At 45.7% G+C, this 23523-nt stretch overlaps 8 protein-coding genes across 8 annotated transcripts, besides 1 other annotated feature; 4 read left to right on the top strand and 4 right to left on the bottom strand.

Annotated features, from left to right (window-relative positions):
• Positions 1 to 1110: 1110 nt before the first annotated feature.
• On the top strand, positions 1111 to 3396 carry TSTA_036390 (tyrosyl-tRNA synthetase, mitochondrial precursor (tyrosine--tRNA ligase) (tyrrs)). Its single transcript, XM_002480802.1, has 5 exons — positions 1111 to 1520; positions 1628 to 1781; positions 1839 to 2125; positions 2191 to 2533; positions 2586 to 3396. Exons 1-5 carry the CDS (start codon positions 1213 to 1215, stop codon positions 3390 to 3392), a joined length of 1899 nt encoding a protein of 632 aa, XP_002480847.1. The 5' UTR covers positions 1111 to 1212; the 3' UTR covers positions 3393 to 3396.
• A 456-nt stretch (positions 3397 to 3852) lies between these two features.
• Positions 3853 to 7836, top strand: TSTA_036380 (DNA mismatch repair protein Msh6, putative; the record flags this gene model as incomplete). The annotated part of the gene is made up of 4 exons (XM_002480801.1): positions 3853 to 4161; positions 4324 to 4483; positions 4529 to 6930; positions 6979 to 7836. The coding sequence occupies 4 exons, from the start codon at positions 3853 to 3855 to the stop codon at positions 7657 to 7659; spliced, it is 3552 nt and encodes a 1183-aa protein (XP_002480846.1). The 3' UTR covers positions 7660 to 7836.
• A 601-nt stretch (positions 7837 to 8437) lies between these two features.
• On the bottom strand, positions 8438 to 9150 carry TSTA_036370 (histone h1.3., putative; the record flags this gene model as incomplete). Its single annotated transcript, XM_002480800.1, has 3 exons — positions 8438 to 8531; positions 8607 to 8974; positions 9055 to 9150. 3 exons carry the CDS (start codon positions 9148 to 9150, stop codon positions 8438 to 8440), a joined length of 558 nt encoding a protein of 185 aa, XP_002480845.1.
• An 819-nt stretch (positions 9151 to 9969) lies between these two features.
• TSTA_036360 (uncharacterized protein) lies at positions 9970 to 11200 on the bottom strand (the record flags this gene model as incomplete). The annotated part of the gene is made up of 4 exons (XM_002480799.1): positions 9970 to 10532; positions 10590 to 10748; positions 10802 to 11011; positions 11092 to 11200. 4 exons carry the CDS (start codon positions 11198 to 11200, stop codon positions 10138 to 10140), a joined length of 873 nt encoding a protein of 290 aa, XP_002480844.1. The 3' UTR covers positions 9970 to 10137.
• Positions 11201 to 11236: 36 nt separating this feature from the next.
• TSTA_036340 (YeeE/YedE family integral membrane protein) lies at positions 11237 to 14025 on the bottom strand. Its single transcript, XM_002480797.1, has 2 exons — positions 13460 to 14025; positions 11237 to 13398 (listed from the first exon to the last, which is right to left on the bottom strand). Exons 1-2 carry the CDS (start codon positions 13817 to 13819, stop codon positions 12694 to 12696), a joined length of 1065 nt encoding a protein of 354 aa, XP_002480842.1. The 5' UTR covers positions 13820 to 14025; the 3' UTR covers positions 11237 to 12693.
• On the top strand, positions 11327 to 12517 carry TSTA_036350 (glutaminyl cyclase, putative; the record flags this gene model as incomplete). The annotated part of the gene is made up of 2 exons (XM_002480798.1): positions 11327 to 11350; positions 11408 to 12517. 2 exons carry the CDS (start codon positions 11327 to 11329, stop codon positions 12515 to 12517), a joined length of 1134 nt encoding a protein of 377 aa, XP_002480843.1.
• A 1207-nt stretch (positions 14026 to 15232) lies between the features above and the next one.
• Positions 15233 to 16845, top strand: TSTA_036330 (sulfate transporter, putative; the record flags this gene model as incomplete). The annotated part of the gene is made up of 2 exons (XM_002480796.1): positions 15233 to 16542; positions 16743 to 16845. 2 exons carry the CDS (start codon positions 15233 to 15235, stop codon positions 16843 to 16845), a joined length of 1413 nt encoding a protein of 470 aa, XP_002480841.1.
• Positions 16846 to 19973: 3128 nt separating this feature from the next.
• TSTA_036320 (glutaminyl-tRNA synthetase, putative) lies at positions 19974 to 22266 on the bottom strand (the record flags this gene model as incomplete). The annotated part of the gene is made up of 7 exons (XM_002480795.1): positions 19974 to 20393; positions 20489 to 20677; positions 20974 to 21126; positions 21220 to 21676; positions 21737 to 21788; positions 21931 to 22035; positions 22216 to 22266. 7 exons carry the CDS (start codon positions 22264 to 22266, stop codon positions 20063 to 20065), a joined length of 1338 nt encoding a protein of 445 aa, XP_002480840.1. The 3' UTR covers positions 19974 to 20062.
• Positions 22267 to 22830: 564 nt separating this feature from the next.
• Positions 22831 to 23523: part of a mobile genetic element that runs on past the window's edge.

The raw sequence follows: 23523 nt of genomic DNA, 5'->3' as shown, positions 1-23523 counted from the left end.
ATCTGTGCTAGTGCGTTCTATCCGGCGCTAAGTATAAAAATTCCCACTCACTTTGAATTTTTCTCTTCTTCCTTCCATCCTTCCAAGTTTTGAACAGGTGAGCCATACACTTGCGATTACACTAAAACAATTCAACTAACATTTTCTTCGATAGATGATGAAAGCCTAGTGTGTTCTATATGATTTATCCCGTCCTCTTCGCTGGGCTGCCGATTCTCTTCTCTGGAAGCTCAAGGATCCAGACCCGGAGAGGATGGGAGGATGAAATAGGCGTTCGGCACAACCAACCTTGTTAACCAACGGACGCGATGAAGGCATCTCTGATCCAAATAATCATTACTTGGTGGTGTCATGCCAGGTCTTTTCAACAGCTGATGGGTGACTGGACGAGGCTCAGATCGAAAGAGTTTTGATGGAGAACACTTCGAATGAGCGAAGAAGACGAATATTGTTGGCTAATCTGAAACAGGGCATGTATCTGCTGGGGTCAGTAGCTACTACAAGGTACGTTCAAGCCTTTTTTTTTAAAAGTCTCCCTTGAATCTTAGGATGAAACATTTCGGATGTAAATCACAGACCTGTTCTGAAAGCGCAAAGCCGTGTGGATATTTCCGTTGCCTTCCTTCTGATCATTGATTCAATTTCCCTTCCGATATGCAAAAGACGACTTGATGATATGTTGCTAATACATATAACAGGTTCTCGTATCTTCTCTATCATTGAGAGTTGGCCTCGACCATCGCCGGAGATCAATATCATTCAGACTTTTTTGACGGGGAACAGTCTCACTGAATCTGTTGGTATTTTAGTTTAGTCTTAATGTGAATATGAATGAATCTCATCCAGCGAGATGCTCTACAACAAGTACGCCACTGTTTCATCGTCTGAAAGGTAAAGACTATCTCTAGAATAATTTCGACACGAATAACTGTGGTCTTCGATTGATTTCATAGTTGAGGAAGAATTAAATACAAATACAAGCGCTGTCTATGTAGTAAAAGCCGTTGAACTTTGACTAAGAAATTGAGACGCCCTGATAAGTCTAACCTGATTTGGACTAGCGTGTATTTTATTTGAGATTATTGAAGACCAGAAATTATTTGTTGCTCCGGAGTCAGCTCGGAGTGAGTAATTGTTTTCGCACCCACACTTATCTGCTGCTCGAATACCTTTCTAAAAGATTTGAGCCTTGGGAATGCCAATTCCTTCATAATGAGACGAGCGACACCTCGCCAAATGCATCTTCTGCAAGGTGCTTCAGTCTCACGACTTTCGAGCTTGGTTTGCGTATGCGCCGGACACCAATCGCTTCACACCTTGTCACAGAGACCAACAGTCAATGCCTCTTTGGATATCGAATTAGCGATCTCACAAAAGAGATGCATAACTCAGCAGAATATACGTCGCCAGAAGGAGGCCGAGATTCAATGGAAAGGGTTTGCGGAAGAAATCAGGGCAGGAAAACGGAAAGCTTTCCTCGACCATCTGGAGGAGCGAGAACTTGTGAATCAGGTTGTAGGGTCAGTATTTCTGTTATAAGTCGTTCAGTGAAATGACTTTCCCTATATACTCTGCACACGGCGAGCTGCTATGGCGATCAGTGGCTAACTTTCGTTTTGACATTTAGGCCACGAGAGGTCCTCGATAAAGTCTTTACGGATAAAAGAACGGGGTTATATACTGGTATCGATCCGACAGCACCGTCTCTACATGTCGGTCATATGCTTCCGATTATGGTTTTGGCGTGGGCCTTCAATTGGGGTTACCCTATTCATTTCATAGTACGTTTTTCTAAGCCTTTCTATCCTATTACTACTGGAGCTGACCCGGTCATGTAGTTAGGAGGCGCAACAGCAAGATTCGGTGATCCCACGGGGAGACTTGGGCCTCGACAAACTGAGCATCGAAGCGTCCGAACGGCGAACATGGCCTCAATGCACATGCAACTGAAGAGAATTAGCGCGAGTATCGAAGATTACGGTCGACGTCATGGCTATAAGAAGGAATGGGCGTGGAGGCGAGCTCTTACAAACAACAATGTTTGGTGGAATGGGACACCTTTTGTGGAGGTGTTGCGAGATCTGGGTATGCACATGAGACTAGGTCCTATGCTGGGACGAGACACGTACGTATAACGTCTCCAAAGGAGGTCGTGCTACTTTTGAAATGGATATTCTGACGTTAAAACAGTGTCAAAACTCGATTAGAGGGTAACGGCATGTCTTTCGCGGAATTTTCTTATCCTCTGATGCAGGCGTGGGATTGGTGGGAGTTATTCAAGAAAGGTGTTCAGGTTCAGGTTGGAGGCTCTGATCAATTCGGCAATATTCTTTTCGGTATGGAAGCCGTGAAGCAGACAGCCAAGAATACCGCCATCGAAATTGATCGAAGGCCAGTTGAAGAAGATGCGGACAAGCCCGCTGGACTCACCACTCCACTCCTAACTACTTCCTCAGGCGAGAAGATAGGGAAATCCGCTGGCAATGCAGTATGGTTGGATAAAGATATGACCTCAACTTTCGAGCTCTACCAGGTACGTCAGTTCCATTACACTGTGACTTCTATATTCAACTAACACTTAATAGTACTTTGTCCGGACACCAGACGATCAAGTCGAGCGATATTTGAAGATGTTTACTTTCCTCCCTCTGGATAAAATCACCCAGCTTATGGAAGAGACGAGACAAGATCCCTCAAAGAGAGTTGCACAACATGCACTCGCCCGGGAGTTTGTCGACATTGTCCACGGTCCGATAGAGGCTGAAGCCGCAGCAACGCAGCATCGACAGCTCTTCCGACCCCGTTCATCCATTTCAGAGCCGACGCCACCGCCAACACAGCCTTCCAATATCCCCCCTCATTTGGCTAATGATCCCAAATATAGCTTTATGAACCGGGCGGCAGGAAACAAGTTTGCTAAGCCTACGAACTATAAAAATATGGAAAGCAACCGCGTTACTCTTCCCCGATCCCTTGTGCTCGAGCAGCCTCTGGCCAAAGTCCTATACAACGCTGGCCTGGTAGTGTCCAATAGTGAAGGTCACCGGCTGATCGTTGGCAAGGGAGTGTCCGTTGGTAGCCGACCCGGAGATTCTGGCCAAATGTCGGATGCATTAGAGTTCACCCCCATTAAAACATGGGTTCCAGCAAAGACACCCGATTTCTTGATTGATGGGAACCTTTTGATCATAAAGATCGGCAAGTGGAAGCTCAAATTGATTGAGCTTATTGACGACGAAGAGTTTGATAAACGGGGCTTGGACGTTCCAGGGTGGGCGGAGTTCAAGGAGAAGAAAGCTGCAGGCCAAATCACTACTGCAAGCCAGATCACGGAGATGCCGGAGACCCCTTTCAGGCTCAGGAAATACCATAACAATCGAGAGTCGGAATAACGGTCATACCCGCCGTGTCTTGTGTATAAGGAAGATATTGTAACATTAGACCGCTTTGATGTCGCTAGATTTGTATGATATAGGTGGTTAGTGTACATAAAAAGGCATACCCACTCTCCATTTCTTTTGTAGTACCGGACTAGACACCATAACCGAATTACTTTCTGAATAAGCAGGTAATGTACCTTTGGCCAGTTTCAGCCTTCAGGGGATTCAGAACCCTAAAGGGGTGATGCCTGATAGGAGGGCGGAACCGCGCTAAGGAACCACTCAACGCGTCTGAACGCGTTGATTAACTAATTGGAGCTTCTTTCCTGAGCTCCGTCTCCTGTCACTCCCCACGCCCGGATTCACAATTCCTTTATCGAGGTCATTGTACAATGCTACATCTCTAATCGAACGCTTCTTGCCAGACATCGATACAGTCATCTCTGACTGACTCGGTTTTCCACACTCGACAATGGCCAGAGGAAGCAGTGCCGCATCCTCTCCTCCCACTGCATCAACACCTGCTTTGAAACGCTCAACTTCTAGCACCCAAAATATGAAGAATCAGCGATCAATCTTGGGATTCTTCCAAAAATCTTCACCTGCTACTCCTTCAACCGCGCAGAAGAAAGCACCACCACCGGCTGAGCCTGCTTCATCACCAGCGCAACGTGCCTCCGATACTAAATCGTCTATCAAAAAGAAACCTGCACAGAATTTGACGCCAGCGCCGAGTAGTGATGTTATCGAGCCCGACGATGATGACTCAGCTACTCCGCAGGTACGTTTTGTACCTCCGAAGTTTTGTGTGTCAGTATGTATTGACGAGTGATGTGGTTTACAGATCGGTAAAAATGCACAAGACGATCAATCTTTGACCCCAACGAGAAGGGTATGTGTTATCCGATCCATTTCCGGCCGCAAATGCTTACGATATGAATAGGCAAAAAAGAAGATAAACTATATGGAATCTGATAGTGAAGGAGTGGATGATGACGAGGAGATTTTCCGACCACAGCCTTCCCGAAAGAGACGAAGACCAGCTATTGAAAGCGAAGATGAGTTTCAAGATGACGGAAAAGACGCTCCTGTGTCTGATGATGGTATGTTACCTACTCCTTTTGAGGTTCCTAAGCTGACTATAGTAGAAATGGATGACTTCGTTGTTGCCGATGACTCGGAAGAAGATGCTCGACCGAACAAAAAGAAGAAGAAAGCATCTGCGAAACTCGCACAGCGCAATAAGGCGTCGACCGAGGAACCAGTCCGCTCAGCAGATGAAGACCTTGACTCGGACATCCCAGAGGCGTCGGCTGGAGGTACCGCACAAAAATGGACATATGATCCAGAAAGCACAGAACCTAGACAAGAGCGACAACAACGAGAACCTTGGTCGGGTGGAACCACGAAGCGCAAAGAAAAGGCACATGAGACTGAGCCGGAGAAGAGGTATCCATGGTTGGCCAATATTATGGATATGGACAGAAACCCCCCTGGCCATCCTGACTACGACCCTCGTAACATTTACATTCCGCCTCTAGCGTGGACCAAATTCTCACCCTTCGAGAAGCAGTACTGGGAGATCAAACAGAAGTTCTGGGATACTATCGTTTTCTTCAAGAAGGGCAAGTTCTATGAGCTCTATGAAAATGATGCAACAATCGGCCATCAACTGTTCGACTTAAAACTTACCGATCGAGTGAATATGCGCATGGTCGGCGTACCCGAAATGAGTCTAGACCATTGGGCAAACCAATTTGTTGCCAAAGGTTACAAGATCGCACGGGTTGATCAATCAGAGTCCGCACTAGGTAAGGAGATGCGTGAGCGCGACGACAAGAAATCCGCCAAAGGTAGCAAGGAAGACAAAATCATCAAGCGAGAGCTATCATGTGTTCTTACAGCCGGAACACTGGTTGAAGGCTCTATGCTTCAGGATGATATGTCAACATACTGCGTTGCCATCAAAGAGATAATCCTGGATGGACTACCGGCTTTTGGAATTGCATTCGTCGACACTGCCACTGGCCAATTTTACCTGTCCGAGTTCAAGGACGATGCCGACATGACCAAGTTTGAAACATTTATCGCCCAGACGAGGCCACAGGAGTTGTTGTTGGAAAAGTCTGCTGTGAGCCAGAAAGCAATGCGTATTCTCAAGAATAATACTGGCCCGACGACTCTTTGGAACCATCTCAAACCAGGCAAGGAATTCTGGGAAGCCGATATCGCCATACGAGAACTAGATGCTTCAGACTATTTTGTTTCTCAAGAAAGTGACAACATCGATGCTTGGCCGCAAGTCCTACGTGAGGCCCGTGAGAAGGAGAATGCTATGTCAGCATTTGGTGCATTGGTTCAGTATCTTAGAGTTCTTAAACTAGACCGTGATCTGATTTCCATCGGTAACTTTACCTGGTACGACCCGATCCGCAAAGCTACGAGTTTGGTTCTGGATGGACAGACTTTGATCAATCTGGAGATCTTTGCGAATTCGTTTGATGGTGGTTCTGAGGGAACCCTGTTCCAACTTCTCAATCGCTGCATTACCCCTTTCGGTAAACGTATGTTCAAGCAATGGGTTTGTCATCCGTTGATGGATATTGACAAGATTAATGCTCGCTTTGATGCCGTCGATGCCTTGAATGCTGATTCGACTATTCGCGACCAATTCTCGTCGCAACTGACTAAAATGCCGGATTTGGAACGATTGATATCTCGTATCCATGCCGGGGCATGTAAGGCGCAAGACTTCCTCCGTGTGCTTGAAGGATTCGAGCAGATCGAATATACCATGAGCTTACTCAATGACCTTGGATCTGGCGAAGGACTTATTGGTAAACTTGTCTCCTCTATGCCAGACTTGGTGTCACCACTTGAATACTGGAAAACAGCATTTGATCGACTCAAAGCCAAGGAGAATGGTATACTTGTTCCTGAACAGGGGATCGAGGAAGACTTTGACGCTTCCCAAGCGACTATTGAACAGATTCATCGTGATTTGGAGAATCTCCTGAAGAAGTCTCGCCGCGAGCTTGGGTCGACTGCTATCTGTTACAGAGATAATGGCAAAGAGATCTACCAACTTGAGGTCCCAATCAAGGTCAAGAACGTTCCCAAGTCATGGGATCAGATGTCGGCAACGAAACAAGTAAAACGTTACTATTTCCCTGAATTGCGAGCACTGGTTCGCAAGCTCCAGGAGGCACAAGAGAGTCACAGTCAGATCGTCAAAGAAGTCGCGGGTCGATTCTATGCACGTTTTGACGAGAACTATGAAACCTGGCTGAAGTCGATCAGGATCGTTGCGCAGCTGGACTGTCTGATAAGTTTGGCCAAGGCCTCATCGTCCCTTGGAGAGCCAAGCTGCAGACCAGTCTTTGTCGACAACGATCGAAGTGTCATTGAATTCGAAGAGCTCCGCCATCCCTGCATGTTACAGAATGTGACAGATTTTATTCCTAATGATGTGCAGCTTGGTGGTAAGCGCGCCAGTATCAATTTGTTGACTGGTGCGAACGCCGCTGGTAAATCCACAATTCTTCGCATGGTACGTATTCTACTTCAGATTTTTTTTAATCTTATTAATGAATGGTAGACTTGCGTTGCGGTCATTATGGCTCAGATTGGCTGCTACATCCCATGCCAGAGCGCTCGTCTCACCCCTGTGGACAGAATCATGTCTCGGCTCGGAGCAAACGACAACATCTTTGCCGCTCAATCAACCTTCTTCGTTGAACTATCTGAAACAAAGAAGATCCTCTCAGAGGCAACACCTAAATCACTAGTGATTCTCGACGAGCTCGGTCGTGGCACCAGCTCTTACGACGGTGTAGCCGTCGCACAAGCCGTGTTGCATCACATTGCAACACACGTTGGAGCGCTCGGCTTCTTCGCAACACATTATCATTCACTGGCCGCCGAATTCGAAAACCACCCCGAAATCTGCCCCAAACGAATGCGTATCCACGTCGATGACGAAGAGCGTCGAGTCATATTCCTCTATAAACTGGAAGATGGCGTCGCCGAAGGTAGTTTTGGTATGCACTGTGCTTCCATGTGCGGTATCCCCAACAAAGTGATTGAGAATGCAGAGCACGCTGCAAAACAATGGGAGCATACGAGCCGATTGACTGAGTCTCTTGAGCGTCGTAAAGGTGGCGGACTTGTCGGTCTCGGATGGTGGAGTGATGTAGCCTGGATACTCCGCGAGGGTGATGATGCCAATGTGTCCGATCGAGGACTGGAGATCCTTCGTAAGGCTATTGAGACATTGTAACTGTTTCTATTATCTCAGCTTTTTCGTCGGATATCGGAACTTCTATGGGATTGATGGGTTAGTTATATGGGTGAATTTGTCACAGGTTATTTCGGTGTTTTGTTCAGATATATCTGCCTTGTCTCCTGACAGTCGTTACATGTATCTATAATAAGTAGAATTAGACTTCATTTCTACCAAGCTACCTACATAGTAACATTGCTAGCTACAACCAACAACGTAGCCTAGTCCTAGGCGACACGTAACCATACGCCATCCAATCTCGTAGTCTCTTCTCCATCAAATGAACGATGAAAATCAGATCATCATTGAATCCGATTGAAGCTACCTAAGCTACTTAGTTAAACGGATGAACGAACAATAAAGAACTTGACCTCCCCAGAATCATCGTGTCCAAATCAGAAATAGAAAGAGAAAACATAGTATGCAATTCGACTAATGAAATCCAAACCCCCTTATCAAATACGGCCAAGAGTTGAGTTAAGATTGTCGTTTTTCAAAGGTTCATTGCAACATTGAGTAGGGGTTCAAACTGAAATTGAGAATGCAGAAAATGAAAGACGGGAGTACTTCTCGGCTTGATAGAGGATGTATGTCGGCGCAACGAAACCCTAAGCACCCACAAAGTTAAGAGGCCAAGATTTCGAATAACGAAAAGGAATTATGGAGCAAACATACACCTTGATGAATCCAAAGTTCGCTACTGTCGTTCACTCGAATGCGAGCGAAGAAGATATTCATCATTGCTTGATATATCCCGTACCCAGAAGAGTTTCACTCAGTCTTCAGCCTTGATGAAAGCGTCGAAAGCATCTTCAGCCTTCATGAATCTATCGTCGTTGACTGGATCGTTGACGGGGGTGAAGGTGTTGCTAGAAGAGCAAAACAGGATTGTTAAAATTGTTGTGCTAGGAGAAGCTTTGCAAGAAACGTAGAGAATAGCTTACGTAGTAGCCTGCTTTGAAGAAGTCTTTCTAGGCTTCTTAGTGGACGTGGCCATCTCCGCGTCAAGAGCATCACCGGCGGCATCGTCAATAGTAGGGCCTAGGGGAGTCTGGGGTGCAGCGGTGGTGTCTTGGTCTTCAGCAGCGGCGGCATCCTTACGCTTTTTACCGCTTGTCCGGCTGTTAGGGGTTTTGGGTGTTTTAGCTTTAGAGGTAGGTGTAACAGGGTCGCTGCCGGCATCGCCATTACCAGCCATCGCATCGGCATCAATCGGGTACACATCAGTCAGCTTGCGCAGAGCCTTGCGGTATAACACCTGAGCAGATCCCTTCGTGTACCCGCCATATTTAGCAAGTTTCTCGTAATCAACCTGTAGTCGTAGACCGTCAGCTTGTATTCAAAAAGGCGGTGATCATGGACAGATTAAGTCTCAGGATCAGGGTGAAATACCTTGCCATTCTCGGAGAAGCGGGTTCCCAAGGCAATGAGCTTCAGTTCAGACTGGCTCAAGTTGATGGTGACTTCGTTCTTATCGTTTGCAGACATTTTGCAAGTTGTTTCTGAGGCAAAATTACATGTTAGTTTCGAAGAAATGATAGCAGGAACGTAATCGAAAGAGAGCTGTTATTGGAAAACTCAGACCCGTTGAAAAGGAAGGACTTACCTTAGAACTTTGAGATTTGAAATAGAGATGGGCTTGTGAGTGATCGAGTAAGGAGAAGAGAAGATTCGTAAGGATCCGAGCAGATTTGAAGACTATTTGGGAGTAAACAGGGTTTCTTGTGAAGAAAAATTGAGAGAAGATGGACTGAGATAGTAATGAGAGGAAGAAGAAGATGAGAAGAGAGGAAACTTACATTTCTTCAAGTAGATATCGCTTCGGTAAAAGCCCTGAGTAGGAGTAAAAACCTCTGGAGGAAAGTTCGGTCAGAAAGTTGAGGAACGAAGATGAGACAAGGACGTGGTTGATATGAGAGGAGACAAACAAATGTAAATGTAAACAAGATTATTAGGTAAGGTAAATAGAGAGACAGAGAAAAAGCTGATGGATAGCACGTGAAAGTCCCCTCACTCTTGCTAAGAGGTAGAGGATAAGCACATGCCAGCTGGCAGGGCGCAGTTTGTTGTTTGACATAGCCAACTTGGAGGACGCTTCTATTACATATGGATTGGAGGATTCAGGTGGTTGGGGAGGGCTTGTTTGGCTCTGAGATATCCAAGCAATTTCACTTGATTTCATGACAAGACATCATTACTGGCTTAAGGCTTTCAGGTATTCAAGCCTAGTAGATCATACTTTACAGTCCTGTCATAAAGTTCCATAGAATGAAGTTTATCACAGAACGAATGAGGTTCTAGACATAGTCAACTGCAAGAGGCAGCAACAAAGGAGGCCTACTAGTCAACCCTGCTGCCCCTCTCTTACTATTTCATCTTAGCGTCAAGTTCCACCAGTGAGAAAGACTGTGCTAGTTCCTAGAGAGGCATCAATTAAGATACATATATAAGTACATCATGTAGGGTATAAACAAATTACTTAGCCCCTTGACTCTGTATCTGAGCAAATATATGATCCCACAACTCTGGGTAAAACTTAGGCGTCGAACGAGCATTCTTACTGGTAGGAAACGCATAGAATTGCTTCAATGTACCATACCCTGTGGAATAGGTATTTCTAAACGTGACCGGCCGTAAGAGTGATTTATCACGTACAAGATCTGATATACGCACTTCTGTCGTGCGTGGGATTGTGGTAATCTTCATGGTCTTAATTGATAGCGTAGCCGTCGATGGGAGATTCTTGACGTATTCTAATGCTGCCTCTCGCGATTTTCGTGCAAAGACTGGAAGATGGAGGTAGATGTTGTTCACGAATGGGGCAGTTGTATATGCCACGAATATGAGGGGGAGCATGCCGCCAATGACAACTGAGACGTCAGTAAGAACAGTATTATGATTGAATAAGCACCGTACTGTAGACATACTCAGCGGTGCAAGATAGGAAGGAAATTCATCGGCAAAAAATGCCGGTGCAATAATGATAGACGACGCGCCGGCGACGAATATCGTGGCTGTACGCAGCATGCCGAGAAAGACTATCTTCCCTGTTCCAGCATGATATACAAGGACATGTTCCGGCGCAGCTATTCGACTCAGTCAGCTTTGATATCCTGGCCAGCAGAGAGCTTGTACGCGCCTCGTTGCGCAGTTGGTTTCCAAGTTTGGGACGGTGCATATTTGACAACTGGTTTCGCAGCTACGGCTTTAACCGGCTTCTTTGGAAGAGCATTGGCTTTGGACGCAGGTGTCCTAGGAGTGGGCGCTTTAGATAAGAGTGGTTTCTGAGTCGAGTAGTTGCGAGAACAGATATTGGTCCGGATATGCGTTTGGGCAGTACATCGTGGGACTGGACGTGAAAGTATAACGCGACGGAGCTGCGATATGAGCGATTGAGAGATTCTCATCCTGAGCTAGGGTGCAATTGACATTTGATATCTTTTCTGGAGTTTGATGTCGTCAAAATAAAAGCTTGGGTAAGGTTGGCAGCATCAGCGAATCGGAGACCGAGGATAATCAATCTTGGCGCCCATTCCATCGTTGCAGATGCCACCTCGTCACACCTGAACAGTAGAGTCATGTCACGGCCAGTTTATATTCACTTTGTTTTCACGATGTGTTAGTTTTTATTTTATCTATCTTGAACCAACTCATTCTATTCACAATGACATCTGTCCCCAGCCTTTCAGTATGGCATTTGTTTGTCTCATTGTTATGCCTGGTACAACTCGTATCAGCATATCAGCAACTATCAGAGGAGACACTCAAGAAACTCCCACGACCAGGTAATGACTTTGATATTCACGAAGGAAAACTCCTGGCGCCGATACTCCGAACCCGCATACCAGGAACCCCCGGATCGATCGCTGTCTTGAACCATTTCAACGACTTCTTCAAACAAACATTACCGGACTGGACAGTTGAGTTTCAGAATTCGTCCGCCAGAACGCCTATTAGCGGGAATAAGGAGGTACCTTTTGTGAATTTCATAGCCTCGCGGGATCCACCATGGGCATCAAAGGGGGACGTGGGAAGATTGACTCTCGTCGCGCATTACGACAGTAAATACGAACCGAAAGGCTTCATCGGTGCGATTGATAGCGCGGCACCGTGTGCCATGATTATGCATGCCATGCGAAGCATTGATGCGGCTCTGACGCGGAAATGGGATGATATGCAAGCAAAGGGCGATGGGCTGGATTCGGGGCTTGATGCACATACGGGGATTCAAGTGCTCTTTCTCGATGGAGAAGAGGCTTTCAAGACGTGGACAGATTCGGATTCATTATACGGGTCACGATCGCTTGCGGAAACGTGGGATGAGACGACACATTCGGCAATGTCAATATTTCGGACACCTTTGTCTTCTATATCGCTGTTTATGCTGCTTGATTTATTAGGGTCGAAAGACCCTACCATACAATCTTACTTTCCCACAACGCACTGGGCTTATCAGAACCTTGCAAGCTTGGAAGGACGACTCCGGAATCTAAAGCAGTTCAAATCTTCGCCGAATTACGACATCAAATCTGGACACGTAGACGAACCACAGTGGCTCGTCGACGCCGAGAAGAGCGAGCATCTTCTCAAGAGCTGGACCGCTATTCAGGATGACCATGTCCCATTTATGCGCCGAGGAGTAGACGTTCTGCATATTATTGATACACCTGGCAGGGCGAACTTTCCGACTGTCTGGCATACCATCCATGACGACGGCGAACATCTCGACCTTCCGACAGTCGAAGACTGGAGTATGCTTATCACGGCATTTGCTGCAGAATGGATGGAGTTGGAGGGGTACTTCGATGCGCAGGATGCCGCCGAGAAGATGTATATTCGGAAAACTGAATTGTAAGATTTTGTCCCGACTCCTTTTGGATTTATGTGTTTGACTTGTGTGTGTACATATATCTACTCATAGATGCAGGCTAATAGTCTGTGTCAGCATTGAATGAATGGACCGTGCGCATTATATTGTCTATGGATTACTTACGCGAAGATCAAGTCTAAAATACACAACAGACAGGATTGTTATACAATGCCTCCCAGGAAATATCCACTCATCCAAAGAACACCCCAGACCGGTTGCAGAACGGACCTCAGAATTGCCGGACCAGGACAAACTCCACTGGAACCCCAAGCAACACCAAAAACCACTGCTCCAACAATAAACCGCCAATCGATATCGGCTACTGTAAGCTTTGGCAAGGACCATTTGTGTGCCAATGTTGGCAATTTCTCTGCCTTACCCGGTTTAGCGGCTAAGTACCCATAGAGCGAGGGACCAATTCCGAAGAGGATGATGAGCGCCAACGACGGATCGAATTTATCGACATCGCCGCCGAACAGGGCAAAAAATCGAATCACTTTCTTAGGATCTGCCATACCAGAAAACAACAACCCGAGCCCAAATTGGAGGCCCGCAAGATAAGCGAATACTCTTCTCGACTTTGATGAACGTGTTAAAATCTTCGGACCAAGGACAAATGTAGTGAACAATGACGAAATGCAGCTCGTCGTCATGACGACTAATTCGAACCCGGATGGATAAACAGGGAGGTAGCAGGGAGTGGCACCATTGTTGCAGGCCGGAATCAAGTCTACACCTGTCAAGAGAGGCGAGAAATTGGCGGTGACGAGGGCCGTTGTGAAGAAGATGGCGGTTGCGATAAGGGAGCGTGCCGAAAGACGAGATAGACCGCAGAGCATATGTCCGGATGTACAGCCTTGGTCATTCTACAGAATAATGTTAGCGGTTAATTGGCAGGAATCAGGGCATAGGATCTTGAGTACTTACCTTCGTACCCCAACCCGTCAAAAATCCCCATCCCACAGTCGCAGCCGCCGAAATCCATAACGTCGTCGTAGACCCCGGCTCAGGATATGAAGGAAGTAGAGAAGGTGCGACCAATTTAACCAAAAGGGGGCTCGTTATCAATCCAGCCAACATAGGAAAATTCTGGTCCTCGTTCACATCTACTGGTCCATTGGGCTGTTTTTCTTTCTGTTTCTGGCGACGGAGCAATAAAGCGGGATCTTGTAGACAAGCCCGCAGAATCGAGGAAATGCCAAAAACGCGGCCGTTATGAAGCAGCAATCCGAAGGAGCCGCTGAAGAGCAGTAGAGCTCCTAACGTCGTATGGACAGGGGTGAACATGCTTGTACCCTGCCGTATTCCGATTTTCCTCCAAGAAGTGGCGGCGTTTGAAAACGAGTGGCAAGTAATCTAGATGTAGTATATGAATTTATCTTTGAGTTTGTACGATAGTCGTATATGATCGTGGTTTTAGCTGGCTCTTATCTGAATGTTCATGTCACACAGACTGCGAGGATTGAGTGACTCGAGCATGAAAGACATGGCGTGGTTGATATTGCTATCAAGGAGTTAGTCTGTCTGTAGAAGTAGGAGGCGAGAAAAGGGCATACGGCGACCTCCAGAAGGAGATGGAGCCCGAGAAGGTTATGTCGGTATGGTATCATCATTGATCATACGGTAATTAATACAATCGCCTTTGATTCCTTGACGTTTAATTGGGTTAATATATGATGGTTTTGGTAATAATACAGGTACAAATCTCCTCTGATACCTGAGGATTACCGTTACGTTAGCTTCGAACTGGAGACTGAGACTTGGTTGAATTGGACAGTGTTCTTGACAGTAGATAATCGCTTTGAGATTGCGGTCTAGTCATGCTGCGAAATGCATTGCTCTCGAGCCTCTATAGCATCAAGCAATAGAAGTTCGCCTCGAAAGCAGATTCGACCACATCAAGGTTCGGTGATATGGCGAAATTGAGTTTGCTTTTGCCGGCATATTTTCAGAGCCCAAGATGGGTTTGTAATACAGCATACCGAGTGCCGCAGTTCTCATCCAAAGCATGAAAGAACTTCAAATGATCCCTTTATTTCCAGAAAAAAGAGCTATTGCTACCATATACGCCCAATTCTGTCAGTCGATCATGGTCGCCGAACACGTGCGAAATGACTCCATCCCCATCGTGAAGCCCGAGCCAATCATCTTCTTGCTAGTAGAATTGCAATTGTAGCGTCTTCTCTGTCCACTATGAGTATAGCGAGTTGAATCTATGATTTCTCGAAAAGAAGTCCAGAAATCAAAAGAATCGATATATTGATACTATCCTTGTCCTGGTCCGTCAATTGCCGGCATATATGTGTCACATGAGGCCTGTCTCTGGGATTGGTCGGATATCTTCCGATCGATCGCCAATCTATTTTTGTTCGAAGGTATCACTGGCATGGGTAGAGAAATTTACTAAGATTTATTTGAGATTCAGTGACAGAGTAGGCTGTCTATATTTTCATGCCTTTTTATCAAGCCACCGAGTCATCTGCCGGGAAGATCCGTCTTCCTTAAAAAGTCTAAGGTGGATGTGATGCCTCAGGCAGCACTGGATGAATCTCAAGCATCTCTCACGTGCTGCCAACTTGTTCCTGCTTTTTCTGCAGATACGTAATCTCTCCGTATCTCTTGTTTTGGCTCTTCTCTTCTGTACATACAACGTCCTTGCACATATACACTCTTTATATTTTGTCTTCATGAATAACGAACATGTTCTTCATCAGCAGCTTTCGCGACATCTCCGCGCGAAACCTCCACATCCTCAAAGCTCAGCCTGTAGCCGAGATATCAGGTTCTCTAGGTGACCTGGGCACATTCCTGCCCATTGCCATCGCTTTATCTGTCAATGGCACAATTTCTCTTTCCAGCACTCTCGTCTTCTCGGGGATAGCCAATATCCTGACCGGTCTATTCTTTGGGATACCACTCCCCGTCCAGCCTATGAAGGCCATCGCTGCTGTGGCAATCGCTAACTCTTTTACTAACGGTGAAATTGCTGCTGCGGGCATATTCGTAGCTGCATGTATCTTCGTTTTTAGTGTGACCAGTTTACTGCGCTGGTTCGCCGATGTGATCCCCATTCCCGTGGTCAAGGGAATTCAAGTCGGGGCAGGATTATCTTTGATTATTGCCGCTGGTGGCAGTCTTTCTGGTTTGGGATGGATTACTCCCTCATGGGCAGATAACCGTATCTGGGCCATTGCGGCTTTCTTTTTTTTGTTAGTGACCAACTATTATCGAGAAATACCGTATGCTTTGGTGGTGCTTGGGGTCGGCCTTGTGTTTGCTATTTTCCGTGTATCGCAGGAGATGGATATGCCCAGTTTCAGGCCGTGGATACCCATTCTGACAGTTCCCGGGGATGGCGACTGGCGTGCTGGCATTGTCCAAGCGGGTATTGGACAACTACCACTTACAACGTTAAACTCCGTTGTGGCCGTTGTCCATCTGGCCGGTGACCTGTTGCCGGATGTGACAACCCCATCAATCACATCCGTGGGTCTGAGTATCTCGCTCATGAACTTGGTGTGCTGCTGGTTCGGGGCAATGCCCGTTTGTCACGGATCAGGAGGTCTGGCAGCTCAGTTCCGATTCGGAGCCCGGTCAGGGTCTAGTGTTGTGTTCCTGGGGGTCTTGAAGTTATTGATTGGACTGTTCTGTGGAAACACTCTGGTGGGACTGCTCAAATCATTTCCCTACGCCTTGCTCGGTATCATGGTCATTGCGGCAGGTCTAGAACTTGCCAGCGTAGGAGAAAGTCTCAATACAACAGGCGCTCGAGACCTAAGGAAATACTCACCGGGTGGCATATTAGGTGATCATGAACGCGAGATTGGCCCCGTCCTAACTGACGACGAAAGAAAAAAGAGGTTCACGGTCATGATGGTTACAATCGGATTCTTGGTCGGATTCAAAAATGACGCTGTGGGTTTCATTGCGGGGATGCTGTGTCATTGGAGTTTTCAGATACCGGTCTGGTTGCATTCGAGGAGACATGAAGGGCGCATTCGCTTGCCGGAGTGAGCGAGTCAGGTGTGTTACGATTCAGGATATAATGATTCTTTCTATCATGCAACAAGCGTATAAAGAGTCTTTGGGAACACCATGTGGATATACTCAGCTGAGTTACACATATATATTTACACATATACATGATTTACGATAATGAAACTTACATTTCATAGATTACAACTCAATGGACATAGCCCTGGTAATCTAGTTTGATGCAATACTGTTGCACTCAACGCGTGAAAGAGGCGCAATACTCGGCAGCTGCCAGAAAGGGGTTGTCCTCATCATACCTCGATCGGGATAGTCCATGAGAGAATTTTTTTAGTTGAATTTCTGAACAAAGACTGTCTTTGTATTAACGTTGCACAGGAGTAAATAATATTGCATAGGGGCAATTAACGCGCAGGAAAAACAAACATATTCACAGCCTCTTTCATACAGTCTCTATGCCCTTATTTGCTACTGGGCTTGTGAGCCAGACCCATCAACAAGTACATATACCTTGCTAACTCCCCCCCTAAGGATTTGTTCTGACTTTCATCTTTTCTCGTCATTCATTCACACTGCATAGCAAGATATCTGTTTTGTTCTCCTATATATCGTGTGTCAAACCTCAACTAAGGACATATTTTGCTTCCCTTGAAGGTTCTTCTGGCTTTCTTCCCCATCACTATGGATTCGCCTGGGCTGCGAAATATTTGTTCTGTTCCCCTATATCTGATCTACTAAACCTTGTTTGAGAACATATCTTTTCCATCCCCCGAAAGGTTCCTCTGACTTTCTTCCTCCTTTGCTATAAATTCGCTTGGGCTGCCCAATATCTGTTCTGTTCCTCTGTGTACCACCTGTCAGCCTCCAAGAACATCTCTTCAAGACCTCTACATCGTCAAGAATGTGGCTTTCCATCAGGATGAACATCTGTTGGCAAGGACAGACCATTCTTGGTCTGCAGGAGCAAGTCTTGCCCAAGAATGACTGCACGAATTCTTACATATCTGACGTAGGACCAGTTCATGTAAGCCAAAGCTTCGACATCAATTCTGTATCAGAAGATGCAAACATTCTTTTGAAGCCCGGCAAGACCATGCGTCCTAACTGTAAGTATTTTCTTATTCAAATTTTTAAACTTCCCATATCTGCTCCGGACTTGTCATCTCAAACCAGTCAATATAACTTTGGTACTTTGAAGGCTGATGTATGAGATTTCTACTAGTTTACAAACTCTTCTTGCATTTCTCCAAATAATGCTGGTCTTGGATTTAGCATCGGCTGACAGGACAGGTCTACCGAGAAGCCAAGACGATGGGACTCGTCGAATCATCAAGGGTTGTCATGTCACTCATGTCACTATACTATACTGCTGTGGTTGCGTACAGGGTGACCTTTGTCTAGAGACCAATCAGGCGATAATAACGTTCTGTGTCATGGCAATACAAAGGGGATGAGTGGCTTAGTTCCAACGGCCTCAATTGGTATCCGCCGTCCCTTGAAGAAAACAAAACGGCTTGGGAGGCAGCGAACCTTCTCCGTCACTAGGAAGAGCACCGGTGTATATTGAATATGTGTGATCAGCAATTGAGCGCGTGCTAATCCTGAATAGGCCCGATGATCTCTAAGGAGGCGAACGATGAAGCTCCCGAGTTCTATCGAGATTTCGGCTCTCAATGATGGAATGTTCGTGATTTCCTGGTCCCGCGTTATACGTGTGTTGAAAAGCTCTTAAAACGGTCACTGACGCCTCTTTTTCAGCCGCCACGCTGTTGATGATATCCTGCGCTTGGTCCTTCTGAGGAAAATTGACATGTATGAGACGAGCGAGCTACCACGGCAATTCCTTTCCACCCACTCATTGGCCTTTTCATCACTGTCAATATACAATATCTATTCGGGAAGTTCTCCTCCCTGTTGCCAGCACCGCCTGCCGCATGTAGTTTAGCACCTCTGGGAGAAAGGGCACATCAACACTACCTAGTGAGAGTTCCTTTCTCCCAAGGGGGAGGCATCAGTTAGGGAAGCAATACACAGAGAATTCCTTGCCCCCATCTCTCAAGAATATCTATTTTATGGAGCCAGACCAGCAACGATCAGGCTTAAAGAGAGCTTCGCTGCACCATCTGGTGAGTTAAGGGCGATGCGAATTGGTGTCTTCGGCAGGACTTCGATAGCGTTACATCACGTTCGCCAGCTATCATGAAGATGTAGTTATGCATTTTGGTATGGAGTAATAGAGTAATACCTCAGCCGACAGACGCTAATTATGACTGAAAAGAGGCACCACTTAATGATATTTTCCCCGCTGTCATAAATAGGTTCGCTGCTTAATCATTCGGTTTCTTGCCTAGCCTCTGATGACTATCTTTATAACTAACGTCGAGTCAGCTATTGCAAGGACCAACCAGAGCTCATACCCTTCGTTTCGGCTCGACTTTTGTCAGTATGTTCAATTTACCCTCACACCCTAGCAAGTCATGACTAGTTGAGCAAAAGAAAACTAGTCTAACAACTTCTCATTTTCTTATGCTCGGGCTATTTAGGCTATGCCAACGCTTAGCTGCAAGATGCAAGTGACATGAAACCGCAATTCTAGAATAGTACTCCACGCCTGCAACTTACATCCGTGTGAATGGTTGATTCAGTATCACTTCGTAAGCACGGCGCGTGCTCTAGTTATAAAAGTGCCAGGGGTAGTAAACTATGCAAATTACTTGTTAGGTATGTAGTTAGATGATCCGGCCTTGACTAGTCCCTTTTCATGCCACCAACTACCTACACTGGACTTTTTGCGATGGAGGCACATCGCCTACTAGGGTAACAATGCGGTGAGCAATTGCGATATTAATAGCCTTGTGCTCAACGTGCTAAAGAACTCCTTGTCAAAACACAAGTACGCTCTTCAGCGACTCGTAAGTTATGTCATGCCAATTGGTACGTAGTGCTGCTTACCTGGTAATTACCAGAACGGAAAGCCAGAGGCTGGCTAAAGAGGGAAGAACGAATCCTTGAAGACGCTCAGGCGGTTAGAGATAATGCCATTCGGCGTTGTCGCACGGCCTATGAAGGTTTTTGTGCCTCGAGGTGGGCCAGGGAGTGGTATGTTCTTACGGAGTCTGCACGGAGATGCTTGTTGCTGACAGAAAGGAATAGGGGCCTCCCTCAGGAGCTTGCGGACGAAGTGAGATATTAGGTTAGGGTTCTTTAACTGCCTAGCCTGCATCCCCTTCGGTAACACGCGTGCCATAAAGAAAAATAGCACTGCAGGCTTGATTTTAGTTTGAAATCTATTCGGGTGTACAAAGGGCGTCTCCTAGCTGGACTGGGACATGTATCTTGTTATCAGCGTTCCTTAGAACTCAAGACTCTTTTTAGTAAATTTATGATCATACGCACATAATAAAAAATGCACTTTAGACGCTTGAATTTGCAAATTGTAGTCTTATTTCCATTGAGATATAATTGCCCTAGAAACAAGCTTTATGCGGCTATTGAGTAACGCTACACAAAGCTGTAATGTTACACAAGACTCAACCGTTATTTTTTTGTGTCTTCCTTCAACGACACAATCCTATTCAGGACTTTGTAATCGGCTGTGCTATCCGGATCTAGACAAAAATATGCCACTCGCATCCCCTGAAATCGAACACTCTCTGGAGTTATCTGAGAATCCGTTGGCATTTCCTCACTTTTGGTTTTCGGCCAAGGAGCTCTTCGGGTGATTTCTTCCAGGCCGATATCGATCATAGCATTCGGGTAGACCTCCTCGGACTGTGGATTAACAACAGAAAGAAAACCATCAGGGTGCGTGTCGGGATTGTCGCAGGTGAACAGGAAATTGTGGATACGAACGCAGGCCTTAACAGGGCTATTCAGTGATGGGCACTCCGAAACCCAGTGAATATAGATGTAGCGGTGTCAGTGATGACCAGAAAGAATCTGAGGTAGAAAAAATCCACTTACGCTTTAGGCTTTTTGAACTTTGCGCATTCCGCAGGCTTATCGTATTTAGCGTGTACCAATGTGACAAGCCCGCTATCTGGATCTTTCTCGAAGGTGGTCGCGGTTATGGGAAACGGTACTTTGAGCAAGCCGACCGATGTGCCTGGAGTGAGCCGAAAAAAGTCCTTACTAGGCGTCTCGCGGAAGTCGCTTCAATCGATATATACTGTTCGAGAGAATGGAACATGGTGTGACTGGCAAAGTTAGTCTAAGGTGATAAAAGTGGACGTTTCTTGAGATGAACATACTCCAAATTCTGGGTCTTTGGAATACGGCAGTTCCACCATTTCCAGATAATCTTCAGGGAGATTATCGATAACAATGGGAATTGGATCAAGGACGAGCATTAAGCGCGGGACAGTGACTTCTAGATATTGTCGAACAGACTGTTCAAACTTCTTGACTTCAATAGTTGTTGTAGCCTTGGAAACCCCAAGCCTACTGACGAAAGGATGGCCCCGAGCGGAATACCACGACGTCGAAGAGCAATAAGTGTGTACAGACGCGGGTCGTCCCAGTCACGGACATGTCCCTTTGAAATCAGGTCCATGATCTTCCGTTTGGACAGCACTGTGCCAGATAGATTGAGTCGGCCATATCTTTCAATAAGAGTTAGTAATGATGACGAATAGATCATTCTTTCTACAATGTGAATGTGATTCAAGAAGACATCAGTGTACGAGACTGCTCACTCTCGTTGCATCGGCCTATAAACACCAAGTGTGTCACACAGCCAGTTGTAGGAAGTTCTCGCCGTCTCAAATTCAGTCGTGCATAGGGAGTGCGTAATTCCTTCCAAGCTATCCACCAAACAATGAGTGAAGTCGTATGTTGGGTAAATTTTCCATTTGTCTCCAGTACGATAGTGGATTCCAATTGTACTGTCTGGGATTTCCCCACCAACGGCTTCTTCTACATTGCTGGACTTCGCTAGTTGAATCACACGATAGGCAGTTAGATCCCACATTTGGGGGTTATTAGAGCCCAAATCCTGCTTCATGCGAAGCAAAGCCTCTTGAGGACCATATTTCCCGTCCCGCATTGCTCTAAACTCTGCAAGTGACTCATCAATTGGATGATTCCTGTGGCAGCAAGCGTAACGAGGAGTGGCCCCTTTACCGCCCCCGCGTTGCTGGGCAATTTCACTTTCTGAAGTTGAGTATCGCATTAGTAAGTGAGAAAGGGAATGACAAGCAGATGATAACATACTGGAGCAATGGCAGACATAAGCGCCATCTCGGCGGATCAAGTCCTCCGCAAGCTCATAGAGGTATCAAAATAATCACTTGAATATGTAATCTTGACAGGGCTGAAGCCTAGCCATCTAACCATCTCTTCTAGGGCTGGTGCGAATACAGATATCGGCTTAATCTAGGTATATTCGATATTCGTATTCGCCGTACCAAAAGCATCGAATAAATATTCGATATCTGTATCCGCCTTCCCAGATCACGGCGAATAATATCGCCAGAGATATCGGCAATATTCGTATCCGCCGCGGATATCGTCTATTAGTCACGTGCTGCTAGAAAAATTTCCTAAATGGGTTGGTAACCAATTGCTTGGATAGCTTCGATCTTCTTGACCTCAGAGCCTACGGCAAGGTGGTCACTGCCACATCGTATACAAAACAGGAATAGTTGATTGTGATATTTCACATTTGTTAAGGTAGCGAAGGTTTAGGACACCTCACAGGCTCGCACTGTAAAATCCTTTCTCTTCTCCAGCTTATCCTTCATGTACGAATCAACGATAGTGCCTGTTGAATTGAATCAATTGCATTCAAGATATTATATTCACCAACTATGCTATATAGCTTCTTCTACTTGGCTTAGTTCCATTACCTGCTATCCACCTATCCAATGGAAACCCGGGGCAAACGTCAAAACTATTTTGCATTGAACGACAGTTACAATAACAAAGCATTACCCAAAGACCAACTTTCAAGTCCACCCCCTGAATCGCTAATTCCATCTACACTCACACAGCCAGAATACAATGCATTCCTTGGTATCCCTGATGTTGAGATTAACCCTTCAGAATCTACATTACAGTCATTATCCTATCCAACAACTTCAACAGCTATAGATTCTTCGATTGTTTCATATACTCAACATCTTCTACCTATAGCTAATAAGGAAGCATGGTTCTGGGCTTACTTCAGCAAGCATGAGATTCTATGTGAGTGGTATACAAAGAAGCACAAGAAACAGAAGTTAATGGACATGGATATTCAGTGTGCTATTGTAGATAAAGATACTGGCAAGTGCTGTAGCTAGATTATAATAGATTCAAAGTGGCAGAGTTCTACTAGCAATATGACGCTCCATCTCTTACAAAAGCATTCTATTTATCCTCTGGGTGCTTCAATCACCAAACCTATTAGGAGTCCAAAGGGAACTTTGCTTAGCTTATAGGCAAAAAAGGAAGAAACCCTTACTTGCCAATAATAGCTGGAAAAGGACATCCTTCGCTAGATTGTTATTAATAAATAACCCTTTACAACTATTGAATCTCTAGCATTTCAGCGGATCTTCTCTAATATCCTAGGAGTCGCACTTCCATTTACTTCTCGGTATACCCTCCGACAGCGGCTTATGGATGACTTTAATATATAACGCGCTTAATTGAAGGATGAACTTAGGTTATCTTGCAAAACAATTGCTTTATCTCTTGATATTTGGACAAGCAAAAACCACCTTCCAATCCTAAGGATAATTAGCTATTAGCTTACAGAGAGTTTTGATTACCGAGAAAGTGTTCTTGAATTCAAAGAACTTTTAGGACCACATAGTGGAGAGAATCTGGCTACAGCAGTTGAGGATGTACTCCTAGAACTTGACCTTCAATCCAAGTTGACTACAATAACAGGAGACAATGCTAGTAATAATGAGAAGATGGTTTCAATTCTATCTCAAGATCTGAGGCAAAAACTTGGGGTTAACCCTCTATTCCGTGACTCAGAAAGTTACGTCTGTTGCTTAGCTCATATATTA

Source organism: Talaromyces stipitatus, genomic scaffold (assembly GCF_000003125.1).
Source record: "Talaromyces stipitatus ATCC 10500 scf_1105507295541 genomic scaffold, whole genome shotgun sequence".
Lineage (NCBI taxonomy): Eukaryota > Fungi > Ascomycota > Eurotiomycetes > Eurotiales > Trichocomaceae > Talaromyces > Talaromyces stipitatus.
The sequence above is the reverse complement of the archived record's forward strand: the minus strand, read 5'-3'. Positions and strand labels throughout refer to the sequence as shown.